Here is a 24,143-nt window from a genome sequence, read left to right as displayed (position 1 = left end):
AAGTCGGCTACTCGTGACAGGATAAAGAGACTGGCGAAAAGACGGATGCAGTTCGGGACCATAGTAGATGACGTGCTCTACCACCTGAGCCAGCCCGTCACGTCTTTCTCAGCTTGGTTACTACAATACTTGAGAGGAGCTTCCATGTTATGGAGAGGCAGGTAATTAGCCGGGAGTTTAAGGGTGTTGTCCCATTGTAGGGATTGTTTGCATCAGTTTTATTTATACAGCACCAAATCACAACAACAGTCGCCTCAAGGCGCTTTGTTTTATAAGGCAGACCCTGTACATACAGAGAGTAACCCAACAATCATATGAGCAATGACTTTGGCGACAGTGGGAAGCAGTAGCGGTTTTAGATACGGGCGGCATCGTAGTGGGGGGCGGATCACGGCCAGCGCATAGTGGGAATGTCACAGGCACCGATCGGTTTTCTATCACCCGTTTGCTGGGAGTAAGGGCGCCCTCCGCCTGCGAGCTGCGCCTGCTGCTGGCGGCACAGGGAGGAGAGGGCGGGGCGGCGGGGAGTCTCTGGCTGGAGCAGCGTCTAATAACCAACTCGCAGAATAAAACAAAATAAAAACAAAGCAACAAACACGAGAACACCAGACATCACGATACAGACTTATAATTCGCACCGATGTTTTTTCGAAATTCTGTACGCGAAAAGTGAGCGCGAGAGCCCTGGGTGCGCCTGCGCGCTGCTGAAGTCAACGACGAGGCTCCAGCTACAGCAGTGCAAGTAAACAAACAATAAATATACACTTTAGGACTCGGGGTCTGTGACACAGGACCCACACACACACGGGTTCTGCTTAGTGTCTTTTTATTTTGGAAATAATCTGCGGTTTTTTGGCAGCCGCCTCGGACGCAGCCACTCCCTCTCACTGCCAGCATCATCTGCTCCATCTCACTGTGGGCACACAAAAAGACATCTCCCTCATTAACACTGTCCCCTACACCTGTTGCCTCCCCGCCTCCGTGCCGCCCAGGGAGCTCAGTGTGTCACCCCTCCTCTGCAGCAAACCACGCCCCTGCCACAGCTTCCCCACCGCCCCACCGAGGCCGGGGACCAGGGATAAAGGGATCAATAACAATTTAAAATTTATAATTTACAGTTTGATGATTTAAAGTCACACACACAACCCGTCGGAAGGGGAGGGGGGCCGGCTGCTTCCAAATAGAGCACATTTCATTCATAATGATGTAAATTATGTATTCATGATTTGAATCCTGGGTTGTGCGAAATCCCAGAAATACACCTTAGACAAAGTGAATCTGTGAACTAAGGTGTAGGTGTGTTAGGTTATGTTGTGGTGATCCTTGAGTTGGGGGATTTGTGTTCATACTGGAGTGCAAAATTAAAACCAATGGAAGATGGACAAGACAAGTTCAAAGCCATCAGGTGCTCAGCTTAGAAAAAAGATAAAAGAAGAGGAGGAGAAACAAAAGATGTGTGATTGGATCATGGCAGGTCATCCTGAACCAATCAGAATCAGAATACTTTATTAATCCCTAAGGAAATGATGTGGGTTACAGTCGCTCCAAGAAGAAATGGTAAACATAGCAACAGTAACAGACTAAACTCCAAACATTATGTTACAGATTTTAATATAATATTAATTAGTCGTTGTCAATTGTTGATTTGTCCTGTTCTCCTTGTATGATGAATTATGATGGCTGTTTGGTAGCTGTTTGCATACAATGCATACTCTCTCTCTTCATATGGGGGGGGGGGGGGGGGGGGGCAGAGGGAGTGTTCGCCCGGGGCCCCAAACAGGCAAAGACCGCCACTGGTGGGAAGGAAAACTCCTTTTTAACAGGAAGAAACCTCTGGCAGGACCAGGCTCAGGGAGGGGCGGGGCCATGTTAGCTAGCTCTGAGTACCTGCTGTTAGCAGCACCCATATTTGTGCAGCCAGCTGATCACTGAGGGCCATTGGCCTCTTCAGCCAGTAGGCACAGATAATGTCAGGTCTTGGCACCGTCCAACTCCTCATTCTGAAGACACATTATTAGATGTCTGCCTTTGAGATGTTGACTGGGTCTTGCTCTGTGAGATTGTCGTGGTCTTCGGTTCACCGGCTACCTTATGTGACGCTGCTTTCTCCACGATGTTCTTTCAGTATTGCTCAATTTCAGCTGGGTCTGTCTTTGTGCTATTTCCCCTCACAGCATGGAGCTCTGGAGAACAAGCCATTTTTTTCTGAACCTCTTCTTTCCTACTAGATCTCTTCAGTGTACTGGGCCGAGCTGTGAGCCATCTTGTAGTGCTTCTTTTTCACCCAGGATATGTTTCTCATGGTGTCTATCTGCACCGCTGTTCACTGACTTCACTGATTTTGGCTTCCTGCCTTCTCCTCTGTGTGGAGCTTACTCTTTACAGTCTTAAACCCAAGTGCTTTTAGTATTACTGTGGCATTTGCATATATGACCTCATTGTTTTTAGTGATACTGGCAGTGGGGATCATGTGTAGAGCACATCTGCAACCATCCTCTGACGAGACGTTTTCAGTGAGCCAGTGGAGTCGTGTGTTTGGTCGGTGGGTACTGTGATTGCAGCCGGTCCCCAGCTCTCTGTAAACGGCCATTGATCAGTGGTTATAATAATTAAGGACCAGTAAACTGAACTCACAGTCCATTCTTAGTAATGGTGCTAGTTTTGACCAGTATCCAGATGTACTGTTTAAAAGCTTCAGTCAGACTCAGGAGGTCACATGTATGGATGAGGACATGTGACCTCCACTGAAAACCCAGCAGAACCAACTCTCTGGGAGGTCCTTGTGAGTTTACACGACTCAGTAATGCACTACAACATTGTTATTGTTAATTGTGATTCATTACCCTGTTAATCACTGAGCTGAGCTAAAGTAAATCAATAATAAAAGATAAATAATATAAATATTAGAATAAAACCCCAGAGAGTAAATTTGACACCCCTACCGGTTAGGAAGGAACAAGCCCCGCCTTCCCCTGCTCCGTACCGTTGTTGTGCCAAAACCTGATTTCCAATGTTTCCCTGTGTGTTTTATGTGTAACATCATTACGTATGTTGCTAAATAGACTTTGGTGAACAGGTATTACAAAGGGGTTATATATAAAATTAAAAAATTACCTGTTTCTCAAGTATCTTTGTAACTGTGTTATTGTACTTACATTATAATCAGCCAGCTCCCTTTTGTCCACTTAAAATATGTTTACAGAACTATTTTTGCATTTGTTGCACAGGACCAGCTTGTTGCTGGAAAATAACTATAAACCTGAGAAACTGAGCAGATATCCATACCGGAGATCTGCATGGACCTTGGAGAAACGGACCTGATTTGTTGTGAACACTTTGGAACCATCGTGATCTGCACGGGCGCGGAGGAAGCGGACAATATCCTCTCTGAGAGTTGAACATTAGACGCGCGCTGGCTTTTTTTTGTGGGATCGTGCGACCTGACGAGGAAGATGGCGAGCCGTTCCCTTTGAACCCAACCACAGCCATTCCGAGTTGGCCCAGAAGGGCAGGTTGCTCTTCTCTCACGAAGAATTGCAGCAGAGCGGTTGGACAAAATCACTGAACACGGACTATTAAGCCGGCAAGACTGACATATCTGAGCTCAGATAGGATTCTTGTTACTATTATTATTGCTGTTGTTGTATCTTATTTAATGTTTCATTCCTGTTTATGAAGTGCTGTTTAATTGTTGCTATATAATTCAGTACAATTCAAAGCAACTTTACCTGTGGCTCCACTCATTCTTCTGCACGCCACTCACCATGACCCTCCTGCGAGTCGAGCTATTGGCCCATTCTCTCCATCCTACTTTAACTTCCCCTACCCTGTCCTGTACTTGGCTACTCTTGCCTGGATGGTTGAGCAGTACATATGATAATACAGATAAACCTGGACGATATTCCAAACTGTCATCATCTCTGTCAGCCGGGATCAGGAACACCGTTACATTACTGTTATTTTAGGCCCTGTGCTATGATCTTACTAAAGCTATGTTTAAACAAGCTCTCTCTAATTTTTTTCCAAAATAATATCTAAAACTGTACACTGAGCACACAAGACCATTTTTTTATTTGTTGCATTTATTTAGCAGCATGACAGTGAAGAGAACAGAAGAAAGCTGGGACAAAGAGGAGCAGCGAGCAGCTCAGGGCCTCTGCATCATTAACCTTTCAGGATGTAGATCACAACAGTGACCTAAACCAGTGCCCCATGTTCATCTAGCCCTCTCTATGTGCAGACAATAATACTGAGGAATACTATCATGTTCCCGTCCATCCACTCAAGGAGTCGACATAATCTGGTGTTGGTTATGCAGCCTCAGAGCAAACTATTGGAGAGTTAATAAGGGAATTATTTACTGTTTTAATGTCTCGAGTTGTTTTAAAAACACCTTTGTCATGTTTTCATTATTTTAAGCAAATCATGATGAAAATAATTAGCAAAATCATGGATCCTGGTGTTAATTTAAAGAGCAAAGCTTCAGCAAATCAGACACCACAAATAAACAAATTTACTGCAAATGAGTGAGCCCCAGTATAAACTGATTGTTCCTTGCAGTGGGTATTTAGTCAAATGTGTGTGTGCATGCGTGTTAATTGCGGACTAAATAATGCAGAGCTTAAATTTAAAAGAAGACAGAATAAAAGAGGCTACATCTTAAAACTGAATAATACAAACAAAGCAATGCTGAGAGGAGATATGGGTGTCCGTCTGATCTCATTCTGTCTTGTGTTTTACAGCCAGCGAGGCCAGGCTCAGGAGCAGGATGGTAGTTTTTCCCAGAAGCACCCAGAACCACAGCTGACCCTTCAGACCTGCATGGACACAGATGAATGTACACTGGGTTACATAAAATCCCTCAGAAGCTAAAGAGCGCACGCAGAGACGAGCCGCATTTAGAGGGGAGCGATAGATTAGCATGTATAGCACACAGACATGAAGGAAACATTTGACTTTCTCCTCATCTCTCAGTCTGAGTGTGTTTTCCTGTGCAGGGGTTGGAATGGATAGTGAAGTGTGAACCCCCAGGGAGGGAGAGGGGAAAAGCCAACACATACTGGGAGAGAAGTCTGAGCCTCTGCACTGCTCTTTGGAAACTGTAAAAAACTGAAAGACTGAAAAAATCAGCACTAAAAATAAAGAAACAGCAGCTACTGTGGAAATCCTGCTCTGTGTGAGACTTCCAATCACACGTTATAACATATTAGTCCTGACTCTGATGAGCACAATCAGTGACATCAAACTGATAACGTGCTTGTGAGCGCTCACCTGCTGCATTGTGGGTCTGCTGGGTGCAGTTACACTTTGGGCTGCTGATGGTCAAGGAAGGTGGTTTTCCTGTGAAGTTATCTGGACAGAGGAGTGTTAATCAGACCAGGAATAAGTCATGATAGCCTAAAAACAGTAGTTCACATGTTCCAAACTGGGTTTTCTGGAAAGCTGGAATGTGAATGCACTTTCCTGGAAAACACTTTGGATTAACCTCTGTTGTTCTAAATGGGATCAATAAATAAATTCACTTTACAGTTCACACAAAAGTGTTATTACAGTCTGCCTTTTTCAATGATCATTTAATAAAATATTAATATTAATATAACATGCTTCAGTGGGCTGATCACTTTTTGGCACAACATGTGCTCAGACACAGAGAGAGACGGATGTGCACGGGACCAGCTTGTTGCTGGAAAATAACTATAAACTTGAGAAACTGAGCAGATATCCATACTGGAGATCTGCATGGACCTTGGAGAAACGGACCTGATTTGTTGTGAACACTTTGGAACCATCGTGATCTGCACGGGCGCGGAGGAAGCGGACAATATCCTCTCTGAGAGTTGAACATTAGAAGCGTGCTGGCTTTTTTTGTGGGATCGTGAGACCTGGATCTCTTCCTGACGAGGAAGATGGCGAGCTGTTCCCTTTGAACCGAACCACAGCCATTCCGAGTTGGCCCAGAAGGGCAGGTTGCTCTTCTCTCACGAAGAATTGCAACAGAGCGGTTGGACAAAATCACACCCATCACAGACTTTTGACCTTTTGGATTTGACTTGACTGAACACTGACTATAAAGCCGGCAAGACTTATAGGGTTACCGGGGCCCCGCCCTGGAGCCAGGCCCAGGGAGGGTGCCCAAGGGCGAGTGTCTGGTGGCCGGGCCTTAGTCCATGGGGCCTGGCCGGGCACAGCCCGAAAAGAGGACATGGGCCCACACTCCTGCAGGCCCACCCACCCACAGAAGGCGCATTGGGTGCATTGGGTGCCGGACGGCGGCCAGGAGCGGAGGCCCTGGCGGACTGATCCCTGGCTACCAAGACTGGCAATAGGGACATGGAATGTCACCTCTCTGGTGGGGAAGGAGCCTGAGTTAGTGCGTGAGGTTGAGAGGTACCGGCTAGATATAGTCGGGCTCACCTCTACGCATGGCTTGGGCTCTGGAACCAGTCTCCTGGAGAGGGAATGGACTCTGTCTCAGTCTGGAGTTGCCCCTGGTGAGAGGTGGTGGGCTGGGGTGGGTATTCTAATATCCCTTCGGCTTGCTGCCGGTACGTTGGGGTTCTTCCCGGTGGATGAGAGGGTTTGTTCCCTGCACCTTAGGGTCGGGGAACAGGTCCCAACTGTCATCTGCCAAGTGGCAGTTCAGAGTACCCAGCCTTCTTAAAGACCCTGGGGGGGGGGTGGTGCTGGAAGGTGCTCCACCTGGAGCCTCTGTTGTCCTGCTGGGAGACTTCAATGCTCACGTGGGTAACAACAGCGAGACCTGGAGGGGCGTGATTGGAAGGAACAACCTTCCTGATCTGACCCCAAGCTGTGTTTTGTTATTGGACTTCTGTGCTAATCACAGTTTGGCCATAACGAACACCTTGTTCGAACATAAGAGTGTCCATAAGTGCACATGAAACCAGGACGCTCTAGGCTGTAGGTCGATGATCGATTTTGTAATCGTATCACCTGACCTGCGACCATATGTTCTGGACACTCGGGTAAAGAGAGGGGCTGAGCTGTCAACTGATCACCACCTGGTGGTGAGTTGGATCAGGTGGCGGGGGAGGACGCTGGACAGACCTGGTGCACCTAAACGCGTAGTGAGGGTGTGCTGGGAACGTCTAGCAGAGGCCCCAGTCCGCGAGATCTTCAACGCACACCTCCGGCAGAGCTTCAGCAGCATTCCGAGGGAGACTGGGGACATTGAGTCTGAATGGACCATGTTCAGCATTTCCATTGCCGAAGCTGCTGCATTGCGCTGCGGCCGCAAGGTGGTTGGTGCCTGTCGTGGTGGGCACCAATAAATAAAAGTGTCATCTGGAAAATTCGACAATGAAATACAAGCCAATAAAGATGTGATAATAATAATAATTAGTCCTTACTTGCTATTTGAATACTAAAAGCAGGACTAATGGTATGGGGTGGGTAGGTCTTGCATTGGTATTGTCCAGTGTGTGCCTTTGTAAAAGACTGGACATTCAGGACCAGGGTCACATTGGGTAATGCAGAGGAAATGTTGACAAGAGACTCGTTGTTCTGGAAGATAAAACAGTTACAGCAGTTATGTTAACCTGACAAACATCACAGCCATGTGACAATGTTAGCCTATCATATGAATGCTTCAGACAATGAGGTAAACATAGCCATGTTAGTCAGCAGCTCATGCATCAAATTGCTATGAGTATTAGTATTTTAATACATGATATCAAAGTATAATACAGAGGTGTCCAACGCCAGGCCTGGAGGGCCGGTGTCCTGCAGGTTTCAGATGTGTCCTTGATCCAACACAGCTGATTTAAATGGCTAAATGACCTCCTCAACATGTCCTGAAGTTCTCCAGAGGCCTGGGAATGAAGTCATGTGATTCAGGTGTGCTGACCCAGGGTCAGATCTAAACCTGCAGGACACCGGGCCTCGAGGCCTGGAGTTGGACACCCCTAGTATAATACTAAATGTATACTAATATCTGAGACTTGTATACCTTCCACAGCTGTGCAACGTGGCTGTTTTTTAAACATATGAAAGTACAGTTCAGCCTGAAGGCTTCTCCAGGTGAGATCACCATGTCTCCAGAGGTATTCACTCCAGCTTGGTCGCAATCATCTACGAACAGAAAGACTGATTTTAAAAACCTACACCCAATTTTTTACATCCATGTTTAACTTTTACTCGTGTTTCATTTGTTCAGTACGTATTTGTCCTGCCAGTGAGCTTTCAGTTCCTCTGCTCTCAGAAGCAGGCTCCATATCTGTCCCAACAACTGCAGTTTACATGAAGGTACGACCCGAGGCCGACTATTGGACGAGCAGTAAAACACTGAAGCAGCAACACTCACAGTAAGAGAGAGAGAGTGTGTGTGTGTGTGTGTGTGTGTGTGTGTGTGTGTGTGTGTGTGTGTGTGTGTGTATGTGTGTGTGTATATGTGTGTGTCTGTGTGTGTGTGTGAATCAGCTTTGTCTGGGACATTTGTTTCACTGATAACTCTCAGAGATCAGATGAGTGTCGCCTCTTTTCTAAATGCAATCAGTTGTTGGTTCTGTGACTCAGGCTCCTGTAAAGGACAAACTACAAGAGTGCAGCTTTTATAACACTGTCAGTGTACAATAGAAGAAGAAGAAAGTACACCGTCTGTCAGTTTTGTGGTTTTACAGGACGTAATAAAAATGTCACAGATTACACACTGAGTCGGGATTTTGCACAAAAACTAAAACACGATGTCACAAAGGAGTATTAGTGCCAATCACTTTAAAATAGCTTTATTTTTCAGTTTAATTTTTTTAAATAATAATAAAGTATTTGTCAGCTTCAGACTTTCAGAAACTCATAATACTGTAGCCACGCCCAGTGTCTCTGACCAAAGCCAGTCTGAGTTAGTAACTACAATGACATGGATACAGACTTAAACGAGTTGTAATTAAAATGTCTGTTATCATCATTGACTTTTGTGAAGTTGTCATTTAGCGGCTCACCTTCAGCTTCAGTCCAGCACAGCAAACTCACCACCAGAACCAACAGCTCTGCCTTCATCCTGCCTGTGTGTCCGTCACCTCACTGCCAGCATCTGGACACCTCTAGTTTCAGTGCTGGCTATATTTCACAGGAAATACGTGCGTATAAGGACTGGGAGATACAATCGGCTGACGTGAGTCCTCAAGCAGAAGGAGGCTGCGGTAGCCAGAGCAGGAACACTGATAACAGCACATAACAGCATCATTCGACCGTCTTTAATCTTCATACTTTGTTCAGAAGAAAAATCCCCACATGTGCTGTCGAGCACAAATACGGGATATTTGGTCGTTTCTGTGTTGACACCAACCGGACAAGGTCTCACTTGGAGATAACATCTGCCTGTCATCAGGAGCAGCTGCTGAAATCTGCTTCTCACCTACAAAAACATCAAAAGAGCGTAGAGAAAGAAAGGAAGTACTCTGTAGCTAAAACTGGAGGCCTCTCACTGCTCAGTCACCGCACTTTGACCCTCATCAATATTGGATTTGTTTCCCTTCACTTTGTTGTCCACTGTCAAAGGAAAATTGTACATAGTGTGATCAGCTGCATGAATGTGTTTTATTGATCACTGAGCACTCCACATGTCTACATGACTTTTCACATAAACTCTTGTGTGATAAACTTATTTAGCAACTAACAGCTTCCTCTTTCCTGAGAACGTACACGTGTAGAGAAGGGGAACCTCAGCTCTGAGTTCTTGGAATAACTTAGTTACCTTTGTACACACACAAGCTTGTATAAATAAAGAACGCAGACAGTGACAGAGCGCCAGTCCGTGAGTGCCTCCTGCGAGGACGAGCGCTCTGGGACCGCCCTCGCGAGTAAAGACAACTGCAGTGTTTGTGTTTTCTAACTCAGGTGTCTCAGCTGAAGAACTGTGGGGCGATTCTTAGAAATCCCCTGTCGTCCACTAAACATTAAAATAGCTCCATAAAATATATTAATTAATTAATAGTATTAAATATATCAATTATATGTTTGCATATAATTGAATGACAGCTAAGCCAGAGTTTAATCAAAGATTTGTATCAGTGATGCTAAAAGAAAAACCCAGACTGTGTGTGACAATGCAGCTTGGACACAAAGCAGCCAAGAAACGACAACATCTCTGCTGTGCAAGTGTTTCTGATGGTTACCACGAGTGCCCCCACCAACCCCACTGACCCCTGCATCAACATTTAACCTAGCATGCTTTGAGTTTGCTGCTGCAAAGCTGATTGAAACCAAACCTGTTGCCTTCAGCTTTTTAATACATGTTGGTGGTTAAAGGCAGGCGGGCAGCGTGAACAGTTTGTGGATGCCATAACTCCATAGGAGCTTCAAACTGATACCATAGGTCTATCTATAAAAGTCTGAATCTTAGCAGACCTAAAGGTTAAAGGTCAGAGGTTCTGAAATCCTTGTGAATCGATAGCTCGAGAACAAGGCCATCTAGGAGCTTCAAATGACAAGAACCTGGCCTCAGAATGGGCCATTAGCCCCTCCCACCACCACCACAGAAATATACTGATTCCTTCTTTTCTTTTTTACCACCAGCAGCCTTAAATACATGCTGATCTTTTGTCAAATGCAGTTACCAACGTAAGTTTACAAATTCATATCTGTTGCATGGCCTAACTAACACCAAATGTTAGTTTTGTTTTTTAAATGGTTAGTGTTCAGAATAAATTGTGTGCACCCCCCCCCCCCCCCCACTCTCATTGGTCCTCTAGTCACATGACTAAGTAAGTTGTACCTTGAAGTACCAGAGTAAATACTTCATGAACCTTTCTTTCCTCATGTTTCAGAAGGGTTTAACATGCCATGACGTTGCCCTAATTTGTAGTATAAACTGATATGTTTCCACCCTGTTACTGTCCAAAGGTGGACACACAGTAGCAGCCACATTTGTCACTGATGTGATGATGTCATTGATCCAAAGCATGCATCTCTCAGTGCATTTGTATAATATCCATATTTCATTACGTAAGAAGTCACTTAGATGAGTGATTACACATTTACTATTAAAGCTGCAGACAGATGAATCCTTTCTGGAACCTTCCAGTCTCTCAGCTTTTTGTCACGTTATTTGCAGGTTGACTTTCCAGCTGTTTACTTACATTCAGACAACTATTTGTATTGCAAATATTCTACAATTGCATGTTTACGTATGCAAATGTAGCATTAGCCTATTAACTTTGTGCTAATTTGCTTAAATATTTAGAAACATCTGGATTTTTTTAAATGTTATTCTATAAATTAATGAAAAAATGGTTATTAAATGTTATATGAAGAGGAATAAAGCTGCAGTTTGGTTCATGTAAGAATCACTGAGGGGACGATTCCACAGGAAAGTTGTGGGCAGAGGTTTTCATCGTGGACATGAATGTCATAGAAACTTTTAATGATTGCTTTGAACTGATGTACAGCGTACAATTTAAAAAGCATGTGTTAGGTGCACAAGTTTGAATTTATTTTGGATTTTCTACACAGGCTCATATGGATACAGCCACACTAATATATGGTTAAATGTCCCTTAGCATGTTGCACCTCAGCCAAATGCTTTGGTAGCCATCAGCGAGCTCCTGGTATATTTCTGGTTGGATGTTTGAGCACTGTTCTTGTTACCGTGTTAGATCACATGACTGTGCCAAAGGCGTAATTGTTGATTTGATGAAAAATTCGATTCCATGCACTTTGTGAAGTGTAATGGTACAGCCTCAGGGTCGATGCTAACAGCATGCTTGACAGTTGTGTTCTTATGTGTGGAGAAGTCATCTTTTGTCATCATGGCCAACTAGCTCAACATTTGATTAGAAACTGTCTCCAGAAGGCGTTCAGCGTGTTCATGTGGGCACAAATTTCAGTCAAGCTTGAAAGTGTTGGAGCAGGGACAGCCTCCAAGAGACCTTCCCAAAGTATTTACATCTACAGTTTTCCTTCATTGAGTGCTTGAACCTTCTGATTGTTCAGCGAGTTCAGTTGTAGCCAATCATGATCACTGCTGTCAAATCAAAAGAGACCTCAGCACCACTCATTCAAAGATTTAGGGCAGTGTATAATGTATAGCATATACACTGGACCCTGTGTGGATTAGAGAACAAAATCAATCCAAATTTGTCAGTCGGGTTCTTGTTTTTACAATCATTATAATAACATAGCGTCATATTGATGCCTGTGATGATTTCTATCAACAACAGGTTGAAACAAACTAAACAAAAACCAGCTGTGCAAACAATAATAACGTTGTTGTAACCAGGCTGAGGGTTTTATGGAGCACGTGGGTGTATGTGAAATGTTTAATTTAAAGAGTGTGGACTGTGTGTTTAATGAGAAGGCTGATTGTTGTGTTTTTGTGCCATTTGTCTTTTTGTCTATATTTTGTCCACATACATTTGAGAAAAATATGCTGAACTGCACACAAAAACTTTCATACAGCTTTGCATAAAACACGGACGGTGAGAGTGTCAGAAAGTAGTGGTGAAAGTTAATATTTAAACTTTTCTGCACAAACTGAAGTGTGCGTGGCCCCCTCTCACGTACAGGCGCAGACACGCACAAGAAGCGTTGCTGTGGGTATTCTTCAAAGGGCCCTGCGCTGGTTCCCTTCGTTTACTGCGTAGCTCTCGTCTACATCCACGCAAATTGCGTTCAGGTTCACTCGCGAGCCTTTTCAGCTGGTTAGCCAAACATCCATAGAAAAGAGATGAGCAGGAAAGCGAGACGAAGAAAACGCGAACAGTTTATAACAAGTTAGAAAAACAGAGACCCAAGGTCAGCGTAGAAACATCGAGAGCGGGTACGTACGTGAGCTCTGTCTGTAAACGAGCTAACCGTGTTTGTGTATGAGCACAAATTCGGCGTTAGCCAACATTGGCTATTTAGCTGGCTGCTTATCATGCTAGCCAGCGTTAGCTTCTGACAGGCAGTGCTTAGCTGCGCTAGCCGAATCCTTTAAGTATTCACTGTCGTGTGATTACAGTGGGAGTCATTTTATATGGCCTTGTTCCGTTTACTGTAGCACTGTCTGCAGTTAGCCACTTTAAATTTGTTTCAATGAAGCTGACATTGTCAAGCTGCAGTCTATGGGCCAACCACACACAAACTAATGTGGCCTAAATCTAACTTCCTGCGCTACCTAGCTTGATTGAGAGTTGACGAACAGTAACACCATAATAATTCCCAGCTCTGGCTAGCAGCTAACGTCGTGTAATAAATGCAGGTGTTTAGTTATCAGACTACACAGTGGCTTCTCCCCGTCCTGAGACGTGCTACAGTCCGATCAGCTAACCGTTAGCAGAGCTTCTCAGGTCAGCCTAAAGCTTTCTGTCTGTAGCTGTAAAACGTTGACAGCCCGCGGAACCAGTGAACAAAGCTATGGTTTGCACTCCTTTAGCTTAGCTTTGAAGTATGTACTATTACAGAGACTCAGAAATGAGTAAGAACTGTGGAGTGTGGGTGGCGAGACGAGGCCACGGCGATGCATTTAGATATGCTGTGTTTCTCCTACAGACCTCATGAAGAAGTCATTTCTGTCTGCTAGCAGTTGGTTAAAATGAACGGAGTAATGTTTACAGCTGCACGACAGGCGCTCAGTAGGTTTTAATACGAGCTAATTGATACACACATATCTGACCATCAGATGCATTTCAGATATGGTCTGCTATAAGAGCAGGGATGGTAATATACTGTCATACACTGATTGGCTCAGCAGTGTAAGGCCATGATGGCTGAGATGAGGCCAGTAGTATTGTTTTTAAATCACCTCTTGGGAAGTGCACGCAGGAGGTACTTAGTAAGCAGTGCCTCCAAACTGTGGTCAGCTGGCAGAGGAGGATGTTCTTTGTGTTTGCTCAGGCTTCACACAGGCCAGATGTATGTTTTTACTCACTAAAAACCCCAATACAAATGTTGGAACCAGCCTTTAAGTTTTCATTGCTCTTTATTACAAATTGAGAATGTAAATATTCTGAAACCACCATCCAAATACAAACGTGCAGAATCACATCAAGGTCTCTTATTCTGGCGCTGTGAGTCCGATGTAGGGCTGTGTATGTTACTCTGGTCTCATTAACCTGTAACCTTCAGGTCGCTGGTGATACCTAACAACGTTGGAGTTCATCTTTTTGTTCAGAATCAAGTGATCAGGCTTGTTATTCTGTTTTTCATAATCCGCCCACACCTGACGTCACCCACTCAAAGATTAGGTACAAGCTGTTTCTGAGCTTTGGCTGTGTGCATTTCTGTTCATCTTATAGATTGTATTAAAGATTTGTCCTGCATACACCACACAGATGTTCACTCTCCAGAAAAGTCACAAAAACAGCTAAAAATCTGTGTCAGGTTTGTTGTAAGTGTGGTTTCAGTGCAGATAAAAGTTCAGCACTTAAGATCGGGACGCATGTGTAGATTTCAGGGCTTCATAGATATTTGTTGCATGCTTTGACTGCTTTATTCATTTTCTCAAGCTTATCCAGTTCAGAGTTGTTTGTGGAGTGGAGCCTGTCCCAGAGAGGGGCACACCTGGACAGGGTGCCCCTCTCTGGCAGGGCTGACACAGACGGCCATTTGCACTCCTCATCTTTGGGCAATGTAAAAGTTAACGTAACCCTGCTGACCGCATGTCTTTGGACTGCTCGAAGTCACATTCAAACTCCATCCAGAAAGGAGCTGGTGTGTGTTGTGTAATATGCATTATGGATGCATGTTTTCCAGCATGGATGTTGGTATTCCTTCTGGAAGCCTTAATGAAGCTGTAATTTTGTGTAGTTGAGGTTATTTATTTATTTGTCGTTTTTCCCTGTGAGCTGCTCAACCTGACCAAGAGCTCTGTGTGAGGCTACAGAAGCTCTGCTGTTGCAGGGGATCGTAACAGAGCGACGTTTATAACAGAGTCTAATGTGACGAGCCTTTTTGTTAAGTAGCCCGAGTCCCTCATTTGGAGAACTAAACGTGGTTAAAATAAATCAGTTCATTTTGTCAGAGCCGGTGGCAGCTGCAGGACGTGCTTCGGTAAATGTTATTCTTGTAGATCGGCACTCAGCTGTCACTTTATCAGTGTGGGTGCATGTCGTGTGTTGGGATGGATGCACGTGGAAGTCTGCACGAACAAGCGTTTGTCCCGTCGACGGGCTTCTGCTTCGTCTGTTTCTCGCTCGTCTTGATTGCAGTGCCCACACTTGTTGCTGAAATGAATCATGGGTCTGTGTGTAGTTAAGAGAAACATTTCCAAGCGACAGCAACGGTGCGAGTCGCGTCACGTTAATCCTTGCTGCGCTCAAACTTACTGTGTCGACTGAGGCAGCAGACTCATGTACAGTCACCAATCGGAGCGCGCCATTCTGGGAAACGCTCTTCTCTTTGCTTCCTCCCGTCTTGCACTGATACTGTGTGATGTCGGGAGCACCGAGCTTCCCTCACCTGAACAAAGTTGGCCTCGTACACATCAGTTACTACAAGGTCTCGGTTTAGGATGGCTGAAACTACGGCCTGTTGCTACTGGTTCAGTTTTATTTCAGAAACATGAAGCACACAAAGCTCATTAGCAGTTTGTCTGGTTATGCTGAGATTAGCTGGTTTTTGTCTTTGTGGTCCAAAGGGAAGTTGCAGAGTGCGCCGTGGTGCACAAACATCAACGCTCATAACATGATGATGTTTGTCCCGTGTCTGCTTTGCTTTCATGACTTTCAGCGTTATCAGCTGTAACAGCATAGAGCTGATGTCTGCTGAGCTTCAGTGTTTTATGTAAACTGTGGTTTCCCTCTAGGTCAACGTTATTGTGTTTCACTAAACTGAATGAAGATACATTTAGATTTCTGACATCATAATAATGCTTATTAAAACTCGGCAGCCTTTACTGAAATGATTTCTCTTCCGGTCACGGATCACCCGTTGCTCTGCTTCAGCGGGATACGGCTCAGTGTTTCCTGTTAGCGGCGTCAGAGGAACTCGCTGCTGTCTCCCAGATTTCCTTCCCCTCGTTGGTCCTTCACATCATCACCGTGAAGTGAACCTCACATCAACACTGCACAAGTCTGACTGACAGTTGAGCTTTTATACCAGTGTGAGCGGGAAACGTTATTCTGACGTGCTAAACTTCACCTTTGTTGGTGTTTAGCTTGGCTTCTGACTCGTGAACCCACGTGAACCTCGGCCCATTAAATATCTACAAGTTTGACTTGAAGTCATTCTTACTTCATGCTTGGACCTCAGTAAGCAGGAAGAGAAAAAGGAGCCTGGAATAGAATAACAGGGATGTGAAGGAACGGATGGAGTGAGAGGAAAACTGCAGGAAATGAAGGAATCGGAGTATCCAGGATGGGTGTTCCTATCAGAGGAGCCAAACACCAACCGGGCCTCCTGAAGGCAGATGTGCTCTGGTTTTCTGTTGCCATCCTGTGATGTCTGTGACGCGTTTGAAACTCCAGACTCTTACTCCATGAAACGTTGTTAGATTTAAAAAGGGGCAGTCGGCTGCTCCTCTGCCTTGTAATGGCTGCAGCACAACTATCAGCTGTGGGTTTCTTTCCCGTCTCAAGCCTGAAGCTCTCACAGAGTTTCATGCTGCTTGTTATCTGAGTGGTCCTTTAATGTAATTTGAGTTCAGCGCTCTCAGATTAACCACTCTTCTAATGAGGAAACTTGGTCCACGTGCTCTATAGTTCACACAGTGAAAATGGCGGCACTGAAATATTTGATATTCATTTTTTTCTGTTTTTTTTCTCCTTAGGTGGTTCAACACGCGGCATTGCTCTCACCCAGGGGTCAAAGCTTCACCTGTTGTGTCACAGGAACAAGCAGCCGGGTTGTCTCTGTGGGACACGTGCACTAAAGCCAGCTAGCTTACGCCTGTGCCACTAAAGTATTACCTGAGTGTCAGATGTGGAAAAACCTCCCGACTCTTCCTGTCTGCTGTCATGTCTGAACCTGAAGCTGGTATAGCTTCCACGTCCACAATAGCATGTTAGCATATGGTTAAATACGGGCCTTTAACCTCATCCTTCCCATTAGCATCTCTGGCCCCTACAAGGGGGTTTACAGTCATTCGTGGTGGTCCCCCTCACCCCTTCATCTTTTCATTTCTCATTCATTCACTCATCCACATCAGCTCCACCGTACCGTCTCTGCTGACTAAAATCAGCTACAACCAAGCTGCCTCCGCTCTGATAGGCTAACTGCTAGGCTTTTGTTTTGGTGGTTATTTTGGTTGTATGGAATCGGCTTAATCGTGGAGAGGCCAGGCTACCACAAACTGATGGACTTTGACAAGCGAGGAGTCGGGGGAGGAGGGGGCGGGGGAGGAGGCGGAGGTGGTGGAGGTGGAGGCAAGGGGGAGACAGAGGATGTGAAGAGGATGTCTGGGGTGACAGGGAGCCGACCGGGGCACGGACGGGGAGCTGGCTCCAACTCTGGGGTTCTGATGGTCGGCCCAAACTTCCGGGTTGGAAAGAAGATTGGCTGTGGGAACTTTGGAGAGCTTCGGCTTGGAAAGAACCTCTACACCAATGAATATGTGGCCATCAAACTGGTAAACATACGTTTCTGCTTGTTAACATTTTAGAACTGTAGCAACACATGTGGTTGGTTTAACAAGGATACATCATAGGATACATACGCACGGTTAAGCTGACGTCTGCCTTGAGCTCAGGGACCGCTGCACAGACGCCATCAGCTTACTGGTCACCTCCTGTTGTTGTTGATCAGTTTGACCAGGTGGGGAACTCTGTGGTTCCAAGCATGTGGAACGCCTCTCGTCCTGATGTCAATCAGTCGATTAAAACATCTGCGCTCAGATTCAAGGTGTCCTGATGAGCTCATTGCTGTGAGGTTAATTCTAGTTTGTCTAAATTAACGTTATTCTCTTTTGTAGGAACCAATTAAGTCACGAGCGCCACAACTCCATCTAGAATATCGCTTCTACAAACAACTGGGAAGTTCAGGTGAGGTCTCTGTGCTTACCCCCCTCCCCATTGGACCCAGTGTCAGCTGAGACGGGCACCAGCCCACGTGCTGGATGAATGCTACGAATGAGCTGCATTACTGACTCTGGAGTTGTTTTAAATAGCTTTTTAGTGTTTAGTCCTGAGCTGTCATGCGTTCTTAGGGCTGGGCAATATGAGGAACATCTCATATCAACGTACGCGATATACAAATGTCATTTTCAGCCGCAGAATTCAGGAGACAAAATAAAACCGTTGACATTAAAAATGTGCTCCTTTGTGCTTATAACATATAAAAATTATAAGATTAAAAAATGTGACGACCTCAAATTACAGAAACCAAAGTGCAGACTGACGTAGAGCAGTCACAGGTTCAATTCAATTCAATTTTATTTATATAGCGCCAAATCACAACAAAAGTCGCCTCAAGGCGCTTCATAGATACAGAGAAAAACCCAACAATCATATGACCCCCTATGAGCAGCACTTTGGCGACAGTGGGAAGGAAAAACTCCCTTTTAACAGGAAGAAACCTCCAGCAGAACCAGGCTCAGGGAGGGGCGGGGCCATCTGCTGTGATTGGTTGGGGTGAGAGAAGGAAGACAGGATAAAGACATGCTGTGGAAGAGAGACAGAGGTTAATAACAGATATGAATCAATGCAGAGAGGTCTGTTAATACATAGTGAGTGAGAAAGGTGACTGGAAAGGAAAAACTCAATGCATCATGGGAATCCCCGGCAGCCTATGTCTATTGCAGCATAACTAAGGGAGGATTCAGGGTCACCTGGTCCAGCCCTAACTATATGCTTTAGCAAAAAGGAAAGTTTGAAGCCTGATCTTGAAAGTAGAGATAGTGTCTGTCTCCTGAATCCAAACTGGAAGCTGGTTCCACAGAAGAGGGGCCTGAAAACTGAAGGCTCTGCCTCCCATTCTACTTTTAAATACTCTAGGAACAACAAGTAGGCCTGCAGAGCGAGAGCGAAGTGCTCTAATAGGGTGATATGGTACTACAAGGTCATTAAGATAAGATGGGGCCTGATTATTTAAGACCTTGTATGTGAGGAGCAGGATTTTGAATTCTGGATTTAACAGGAAGCCAAAACAGGAGAAATCTGCTCTCTCTTTCTAGTCCCTGTCAGGACTCTTGCTGCAGCATTTTGGATTAGCTGAAGGCTTTTCAGGGAGTTTTTAGGACTTCCTGATAATAATGAATTACAGTCGTCCAGCCTGGAAGTAATAAATGCATGAACTAGTTTTTCAGCGTCACTCTGAGACAGGATATTTCTAACTTTAGAGATGTTGCACAAATGGAAGAAAGCAGTCTTACATATTTGTTTAATATGTGCATTGAAGGACATGTCCTGGTCAAAAATGACTCCAAGGTTCCTCACAGTGTTACTGGAGGCCAAGGTAATGCCATCCAGAGGAAGAATCTGCTTAGATACCATATTTCTAAGATTTTCAGGGCCGAGTACAATAACCTCAGTTTGATCTGAATTAAGAAGCAGAAAGTTAGCGGCCATCCAGGTCTTTATGTCTTTAAGACATTCCTGCAGTTTAACTCATTGGTGTGTGTTATCTGGCTTCATGGACAGATAGAGCTGGGTGTCATCTGCATAGCAGTGTAAATGTATGCTATGTCTTCTAATGATGCTGCCTAAAGGAAGCATGTATAATGTAAACAGAATTGGTCCTAGCACTGAACCCTGTGGAACTCCATAATTAACCTCAGTGTGTGAAGAGGACTCTCCATTTACATGCACAAACTGGAGTCTATTAGATAGATATGATACAAACCACTGCAGCACAGTACCTGTAATACCTACAGCATGTTCTAATCGCTCTAATAGGATATTATGGTCGACAGTATCGAACGCTGCACTGAGGTCTAGCAGGACAAGCACAGAGATGAGTCCACTGTCAGAGGCCATAAGAAGATCATTTGTAACCTTCACTAAAGCTGTTTCTGTGCTGTGATGAGCTCTGAAACCTGACTGAAACTCTTCAAATAAACCTCTGCAGATGATCTGTTAGCTGTTTGACAACTACTCTTTCAAGGATGTTTGATATAAAGGAAGGTTGGAGATTGGCCTATAATTAGCTAAGACTGCTGGGTCTAGAGATGCTTTTTGAGTAAAGGTTTAACTACAGCCAGCTTGAAGGCCTGTGGTACATAGCCGATCATTAGAGATAGGTTGATCATATTTAAGATCGAAGAATTAATTAATGGCAGGACTTCTTTGAGCAGTTTTGTAGGAATGGGGTCTAAAAGACACGTTGATGGTTTGGAGGAAGTAATTATTGAAGTTAACTCAGAAAGATCAATTAGAGAAAAAGAGTCTAACTTAACATCAATGGTACTAAGAGTAGCTGTAGATAATATTACATCTGTGGGATGATTACTGGTCATTTTTTCTCTAATGATAAAAATTTTATTTGTGAAGAAGTTCATGAAGTCATTACTAGTTAACGTTAAAGGGATGGTTGGCTCAACAGAGCTCTGACTGTTTGTCAGCCTGGCTACAGTGCTGAAGAGAAACCTGGGGTTGTTCTTATTTACTTCAATCAGTGATGAATAGTAAGATGTTCTGGCTTTGCGGAGGGCTTTCTTATAAAGCAGCAAACTATTTCTCCAGGCTAAATGAGGATCCCCAAAGAACAGGTATGTGGGGAGACGTTGACATGCTGAGTTTAAAACACTTTGTTTTGCAGTGGACGACCTTTCAGCTGGTGGAATAAATTTGTGGTACTGCTGCCTTTTGCAGCAATAGTTTTACGGTTTGTAAAAATGCTGCAGCTTCACTGGTGTGGAACTGGTTTAGCTTTCGTCCGTCAGATACAACCAAACACTATTTTTGGTAGAGCATGCTAGCGGGCCGTCGTTATTACCGTGTTGTTTGGAAAATACGGCGCACTTAAAATCAATCCTTTGATTTTTCTGAAAGTTGACAGAGCACCTTATAATCCCGTGTGCCTTATGTATGAACTCTGGTTGTGTTTACTGACCTCGAAACGATTTTATGTGCACGGCGCTCGAAAATCTGTCAGATGTTTCAGTACGACTTTGCTAAGCTACGAAGCCGCACCGCTTGATGGATTGTTGGAGCTTTACGGCTATCGTAGGCGGAGCGATACGTACTGTGCTTCAACATAATGTTACCGTACTGTGTGTGTTTAACCTCTTTAAGTTTTGTGGATATTATACATGGTTATTCTGAGGATATGTCGGCCAGTTTCCACTGGAAATGCCAGCAAGGAATTTGCACTGTTAAAGTTTATATAACTTTAATGCACATAAAAAAACAGCTGCTTGTTTAAGTGGAAATGCATTGATGGTTTTTTTGCACTAATAAAGTTGTGGAGTTGTAAAGTATTTTGTCTCGTGTCAATTATATCGTCAGTTATATCGTTATCACAAATTTTCAAATGTATATGGTGATGAATATTTTTGGTCATATCGCCCTGCTCTAGTTTGCACTATAACTTGAATAGTACAGTTTTCTGGTGCGTGTCAGACCTCCCATGACCAAACCGTGTCCGTGCTGCAGCGTCCGCCCCTCATTTAGGAATAAGGTCCTCGGTTTGTCTTCACCGGCCATGCTGGGATTCCCCACGCCTGCATCCAAACCGTGAGAAAGTATCGTAAACAGTGGATTTTGCGAAACCACCAAACAAACGATGGCGTCTAATATGAGACAATAGATGTTTCTTCATATCGCACAGCCCTACATGTTATTATCTGTTAAAATGAGGAGTGATCACAGTCCATCAACTATGCTTTGTTCTTCCATTGGACACCCAGAGGGTGTACCCCAGGTGTTTTACTTTGGACCATGTGGTAAATACAATGCTATGGTTCTGGAGCTACTGGGACCCAGCTTAGAAGATCTGTTTGACCTCTGTGACAGGACTTTCTCTCTAAAGACTGTACTTATGATAGCCATACAGCTGGTAAGTCAGTGTTCACATTTGAATGTTCAGACGTTAACCACCGGTAGTTTACCGAGCCGCTGAATCGGTTCTGCTCTCGTCTTGTCCCCTAGATAACTCGCATGGAGTTTGTCCACACCAGAAGCCTGATCTATAGAGATGTGAAACCCGAGAACTTCCTGGTTGGCCGACCGGGTTCCAAGAGGCAGCACACGATCCACATCATCGACTTTGGCCTGGCGAAAGAATACATTGACCCAGAGACCAAGAAGCACATCCCTTACAGAGAACACAAGAGTCTAACTGGCACTGCTAGATACATGAGCATAAATACACATCTAGGGAAAGGTGAGCGTCTTCATCCGGTCATATATTCACACATGGCAGGTGCCCACATATGACAGCAGCTCTTGCATTGTGTGCCCACTGTGCCAGCTGATAATTCACATTAACTTATTTTAACATATGTGATATTTACAGTATTTGCCTCGGTCTTAGTTACACAGGATGCATTCAGACACAGTACTAAGTGCTGGTGAAGGACTGAAATTGCAGCTGGTGCCTCAACACGTGAAACTCTGAAGAGAGGAGCTGAGCGTCACGTGTTCAGCCTGACTTTGTAACGAAGTGATGATGTGGTCAAAGACTGTTATGACACATTTACCATCCTGGGGCTGTCTGTAGCAGACTGTGTCATGTTGTTACGGTCCAGCCATGCCGTCTAAGCCTGGTCTCTCGTGTTGTTTCAGAGCAAAGCCGGCGGGATGACCTGGAAGCTCTGGGCCACATGTTCATGTACTTCCTGCGAGGCAGCTTGCCCTGGCAGGGACTCAAGGTGAGGAGACGGGCAGCTTTCCATCGGTCCAGCCCCTTCTTGTTTTCTTCGCCTGCCTCTCTTGTTGGGACTTGTCTTCAGTCACTCTGCATACAGATGGCTCACTGTGTGTCTCTTCATTAGGCTGACACTCTGAAAGAACGTTATCAGAAGATAGGAGACACAAAACGAGACACCCCAATAGAGGTCCTCTGTGAGAACTTCCCAGGTTTGTATTGACTTGTTAGAAAAGCCTATTTCATGTGTGCGCCTGTGTGGGTTGGGTGGTCTCATACCTGTCTGTGTATGTAACAGAAGAGATGGCCACCTACTTGCGGTATGTGCGTCGGCTTGACTTCTTTGAGAAGCCGGACTACGACTATCTGAGGAAACTCTTCACAGACCTCTTTGACAGAAATGGATACGTCTTTGATTACCAGTACGACTGGACTGGGAAGCCACTGGTTAGTGTGTGTGCGTGTGCATGTGCGTGCGTATGTGTGTGTGTGTCTTGAACGCACGTTGTGGCTTGTTGCAGGCTCAGAGCTAAGGTTGGCCCAGTACATGAGCCAACCTTAGCTCATGTACTGATTGATGGGCTGTGTTTACAGGAACTGAAACTGCATCAGTTTAGATCCTGTCGTCCGCACAGACGCAGTTCCTCATGTATTCTTCGTTATGCAGCATTTTATATGAACGGCTGGAGCGAGGGTGCCAGAAATCACAAACCAAAGGGTGCCCTTACAGTCTGTCACCAAGGGTCAGGCCACAGGTTCTGATGGCCTTGAACATGGGTGGTTATTAGAAACAGAACGCACTGCACCATAACAGAAGAGAGGGAGCCATCTTTAACAGGGGACGGACTCCCTCTGCAGGCAGACTACACACCAACGGAGCAGTGGGACCAGCAGCAGTATTTAAGCTGTTTGCAAGTTGGTAGACAGCAGAGCTAACAGTGTGTGGGCTCTGTGGGCAGCAGGAGTGGTTCACATCTTAGTGAAAAGGGTTTAAACTAAGGGGTGACTGTGATTACAGGGCTGTATACGTGCAGGCGGGGCCTCAGATATCACTGGTGATCCAGTTTGAATGCTTGACTAGAGGTGTCTCCAGCCAGGGCACGTGGGAGTGTGATATCCCATAATATGTGTTGGAACAACTGAAAGCCAACAGCAATTTTCAGTGAGGAACAGCTGCAAAAAATAGGAGCACTGAGCTGCACCCCCGAGTACGTTAAAACGACAAAGTTTATAAAAAGAGTTGAACTGCTTGGAGAGGTAAAAACAGTCTCCCTCCACGGTTCATTGCGTCTCTGAGAACAAGCTGAACACAGTGTCCAGCTCAGCTGTCTGCAACAGCACTGCTTATTTCTACTGAATTATACAAAGCTGACTTATTATAACGTTTTCTTTTAAAACAGTCGGACTGACTGCGCCGTGTGCCCCGCTGCGACTGCGCCGTGTGCCCCGCTGCGACTGCGCGGTGTGCC

The 24,143-nt window shown here is 44.9% G+C and overlaps 2 protein-coding genes and 2 long non-coding RNA genes across 11 annotated transcripts in view; 3 read left to right on the top strand and 1 right to left on the bottom strand.

Moving 5' to 3' along the window:
* The first annotated feature begins 20 nt into the window (after positions 1-20).
* Positions 21-5,599, top strand: LOC145421899 (uncharacterized). Its single transcript, XR_013903276.1, has 2 exons — positions 21-161; positions 3,228-5,599. It is a non-coding gene; the product is annotated as an uncharacterized LOC145421899 (long non-coding RNA).
* Positions 3,740-9,464, bottom strand: LOC145421897 (uncharacterized). 3 transcript variants are annotated; one of them, XM_080292860.1, is made up of 6 exons: positions 9,302-9,417; positions 8,955-9,173; positions 7,967-8,088; positions 7,368-7,521; positions 5,272-5,352; positions 3,740-4,817 (listed from the first exon to the last, which is right to left on the bottom strand). In XM_080292860.1, the coding sequence occupies exons 2-6, from the start codon at positions 9,010-9,012 to the stop codon at positions 4,720-4,722; spliced, it is 513 nt and encodes a 170-aa protein (XP_080148986.1). In that variant the 5' UTR covers positions 9,013-9,173; positions 9,302-9,417; the 3' UTR covers positions 3,740-4,719. The 3 variants fall into 3 exon arrangements, with proteins under 3 accessions (XP_080148986.1, XP_080148985.1, XP_080148987.1); XM_080292859.1 differs by having other exon boundaries at positions 8,955-9,464; XM_080292861.1 differs by lacking the exons at positions 7,368-7,521; positions 7,967-8,088; positions 8,955-9,173; positions 9,302-9,417 and adding an exon at positions 5,761-7,348.
* Positions 9,465-12,585: 3,121 nt separating this feature from the next.
* The window catches only part of LOC113011010 (casein kinase I-like), a 21,443-nt gene continuing 9,885 nt past the window's right edge, over positions 12,586-24,143 (top strand). For 2 of the 6 annotated variants that reach the window (XM_080293250.1, XM_026150373.2), the window contains exons 1-8: positions 12,588-12,772; positions 16,703-17,500; positions 17,843-17,912; positions 21,716-21,864; positions 21,957-22,191; positions 22,593-22,678; positions 22,802-22,886; positions 22,973-23,121. In XM_080293250.1, the coding sequence (XP_080149376.1) occupies positions 17,228-17,500; positions 17,843-17,912; positions 21,716-21,864; positions 21,957-22,191; positions 22,593-22,678; positions 22,802-22,886; positions 22,973-23,121 (1,047 nt within the window). In that variant the 5' untranslated portion in view covers positions 12,588-12,772; positions 16,703-17,227. Of the gene's footprint in view, positions 12,773-16,702; positions 17,501-17,842; positions 17,913-21,715; positions 21,865-21,956; positions 22,192-22,592; positions 22,679-22,801; positions 22,887-22,972; positions 23,122-24,143 lie in introns of all 6 variants that reach the window. The other 4 variants (XM_026150374.2, XM_080293251.1, XM_026150376.2 and 1 more) reach the window with 4 other exon arrangements.
* Positions 17,919-21,285, top strand: LOC145422036 (uncharacterized). The gene is made up of 2 exons (XR_013903412.1): positions 17,919-19,323; positions 19,972-21,285. It is a non-coding gene; the product is annotated as an uncharacterized LOC145422036 (long non-coding RNA).

This window comes from Astatotilapia calliptera, chromosome 18 (genome assembly GCF_964374335.1).
Source record: "Astatotilapia calliptera chromosome 18, fAstCal68.1, whole genome shotgun sequence".
NCBI classification, from domain to species: Eukaryota; Metazoa; Chordata; class Actinopteri; order Cichliformes; family Cichlidae; genus Astatotilapia; species Astatotilapia calliptera.
The sequence above is the reverse complement of the archived record's forward strand: the minus strand, read 5'-3'. Positions and strand labels throughout refer to the sequence as shown.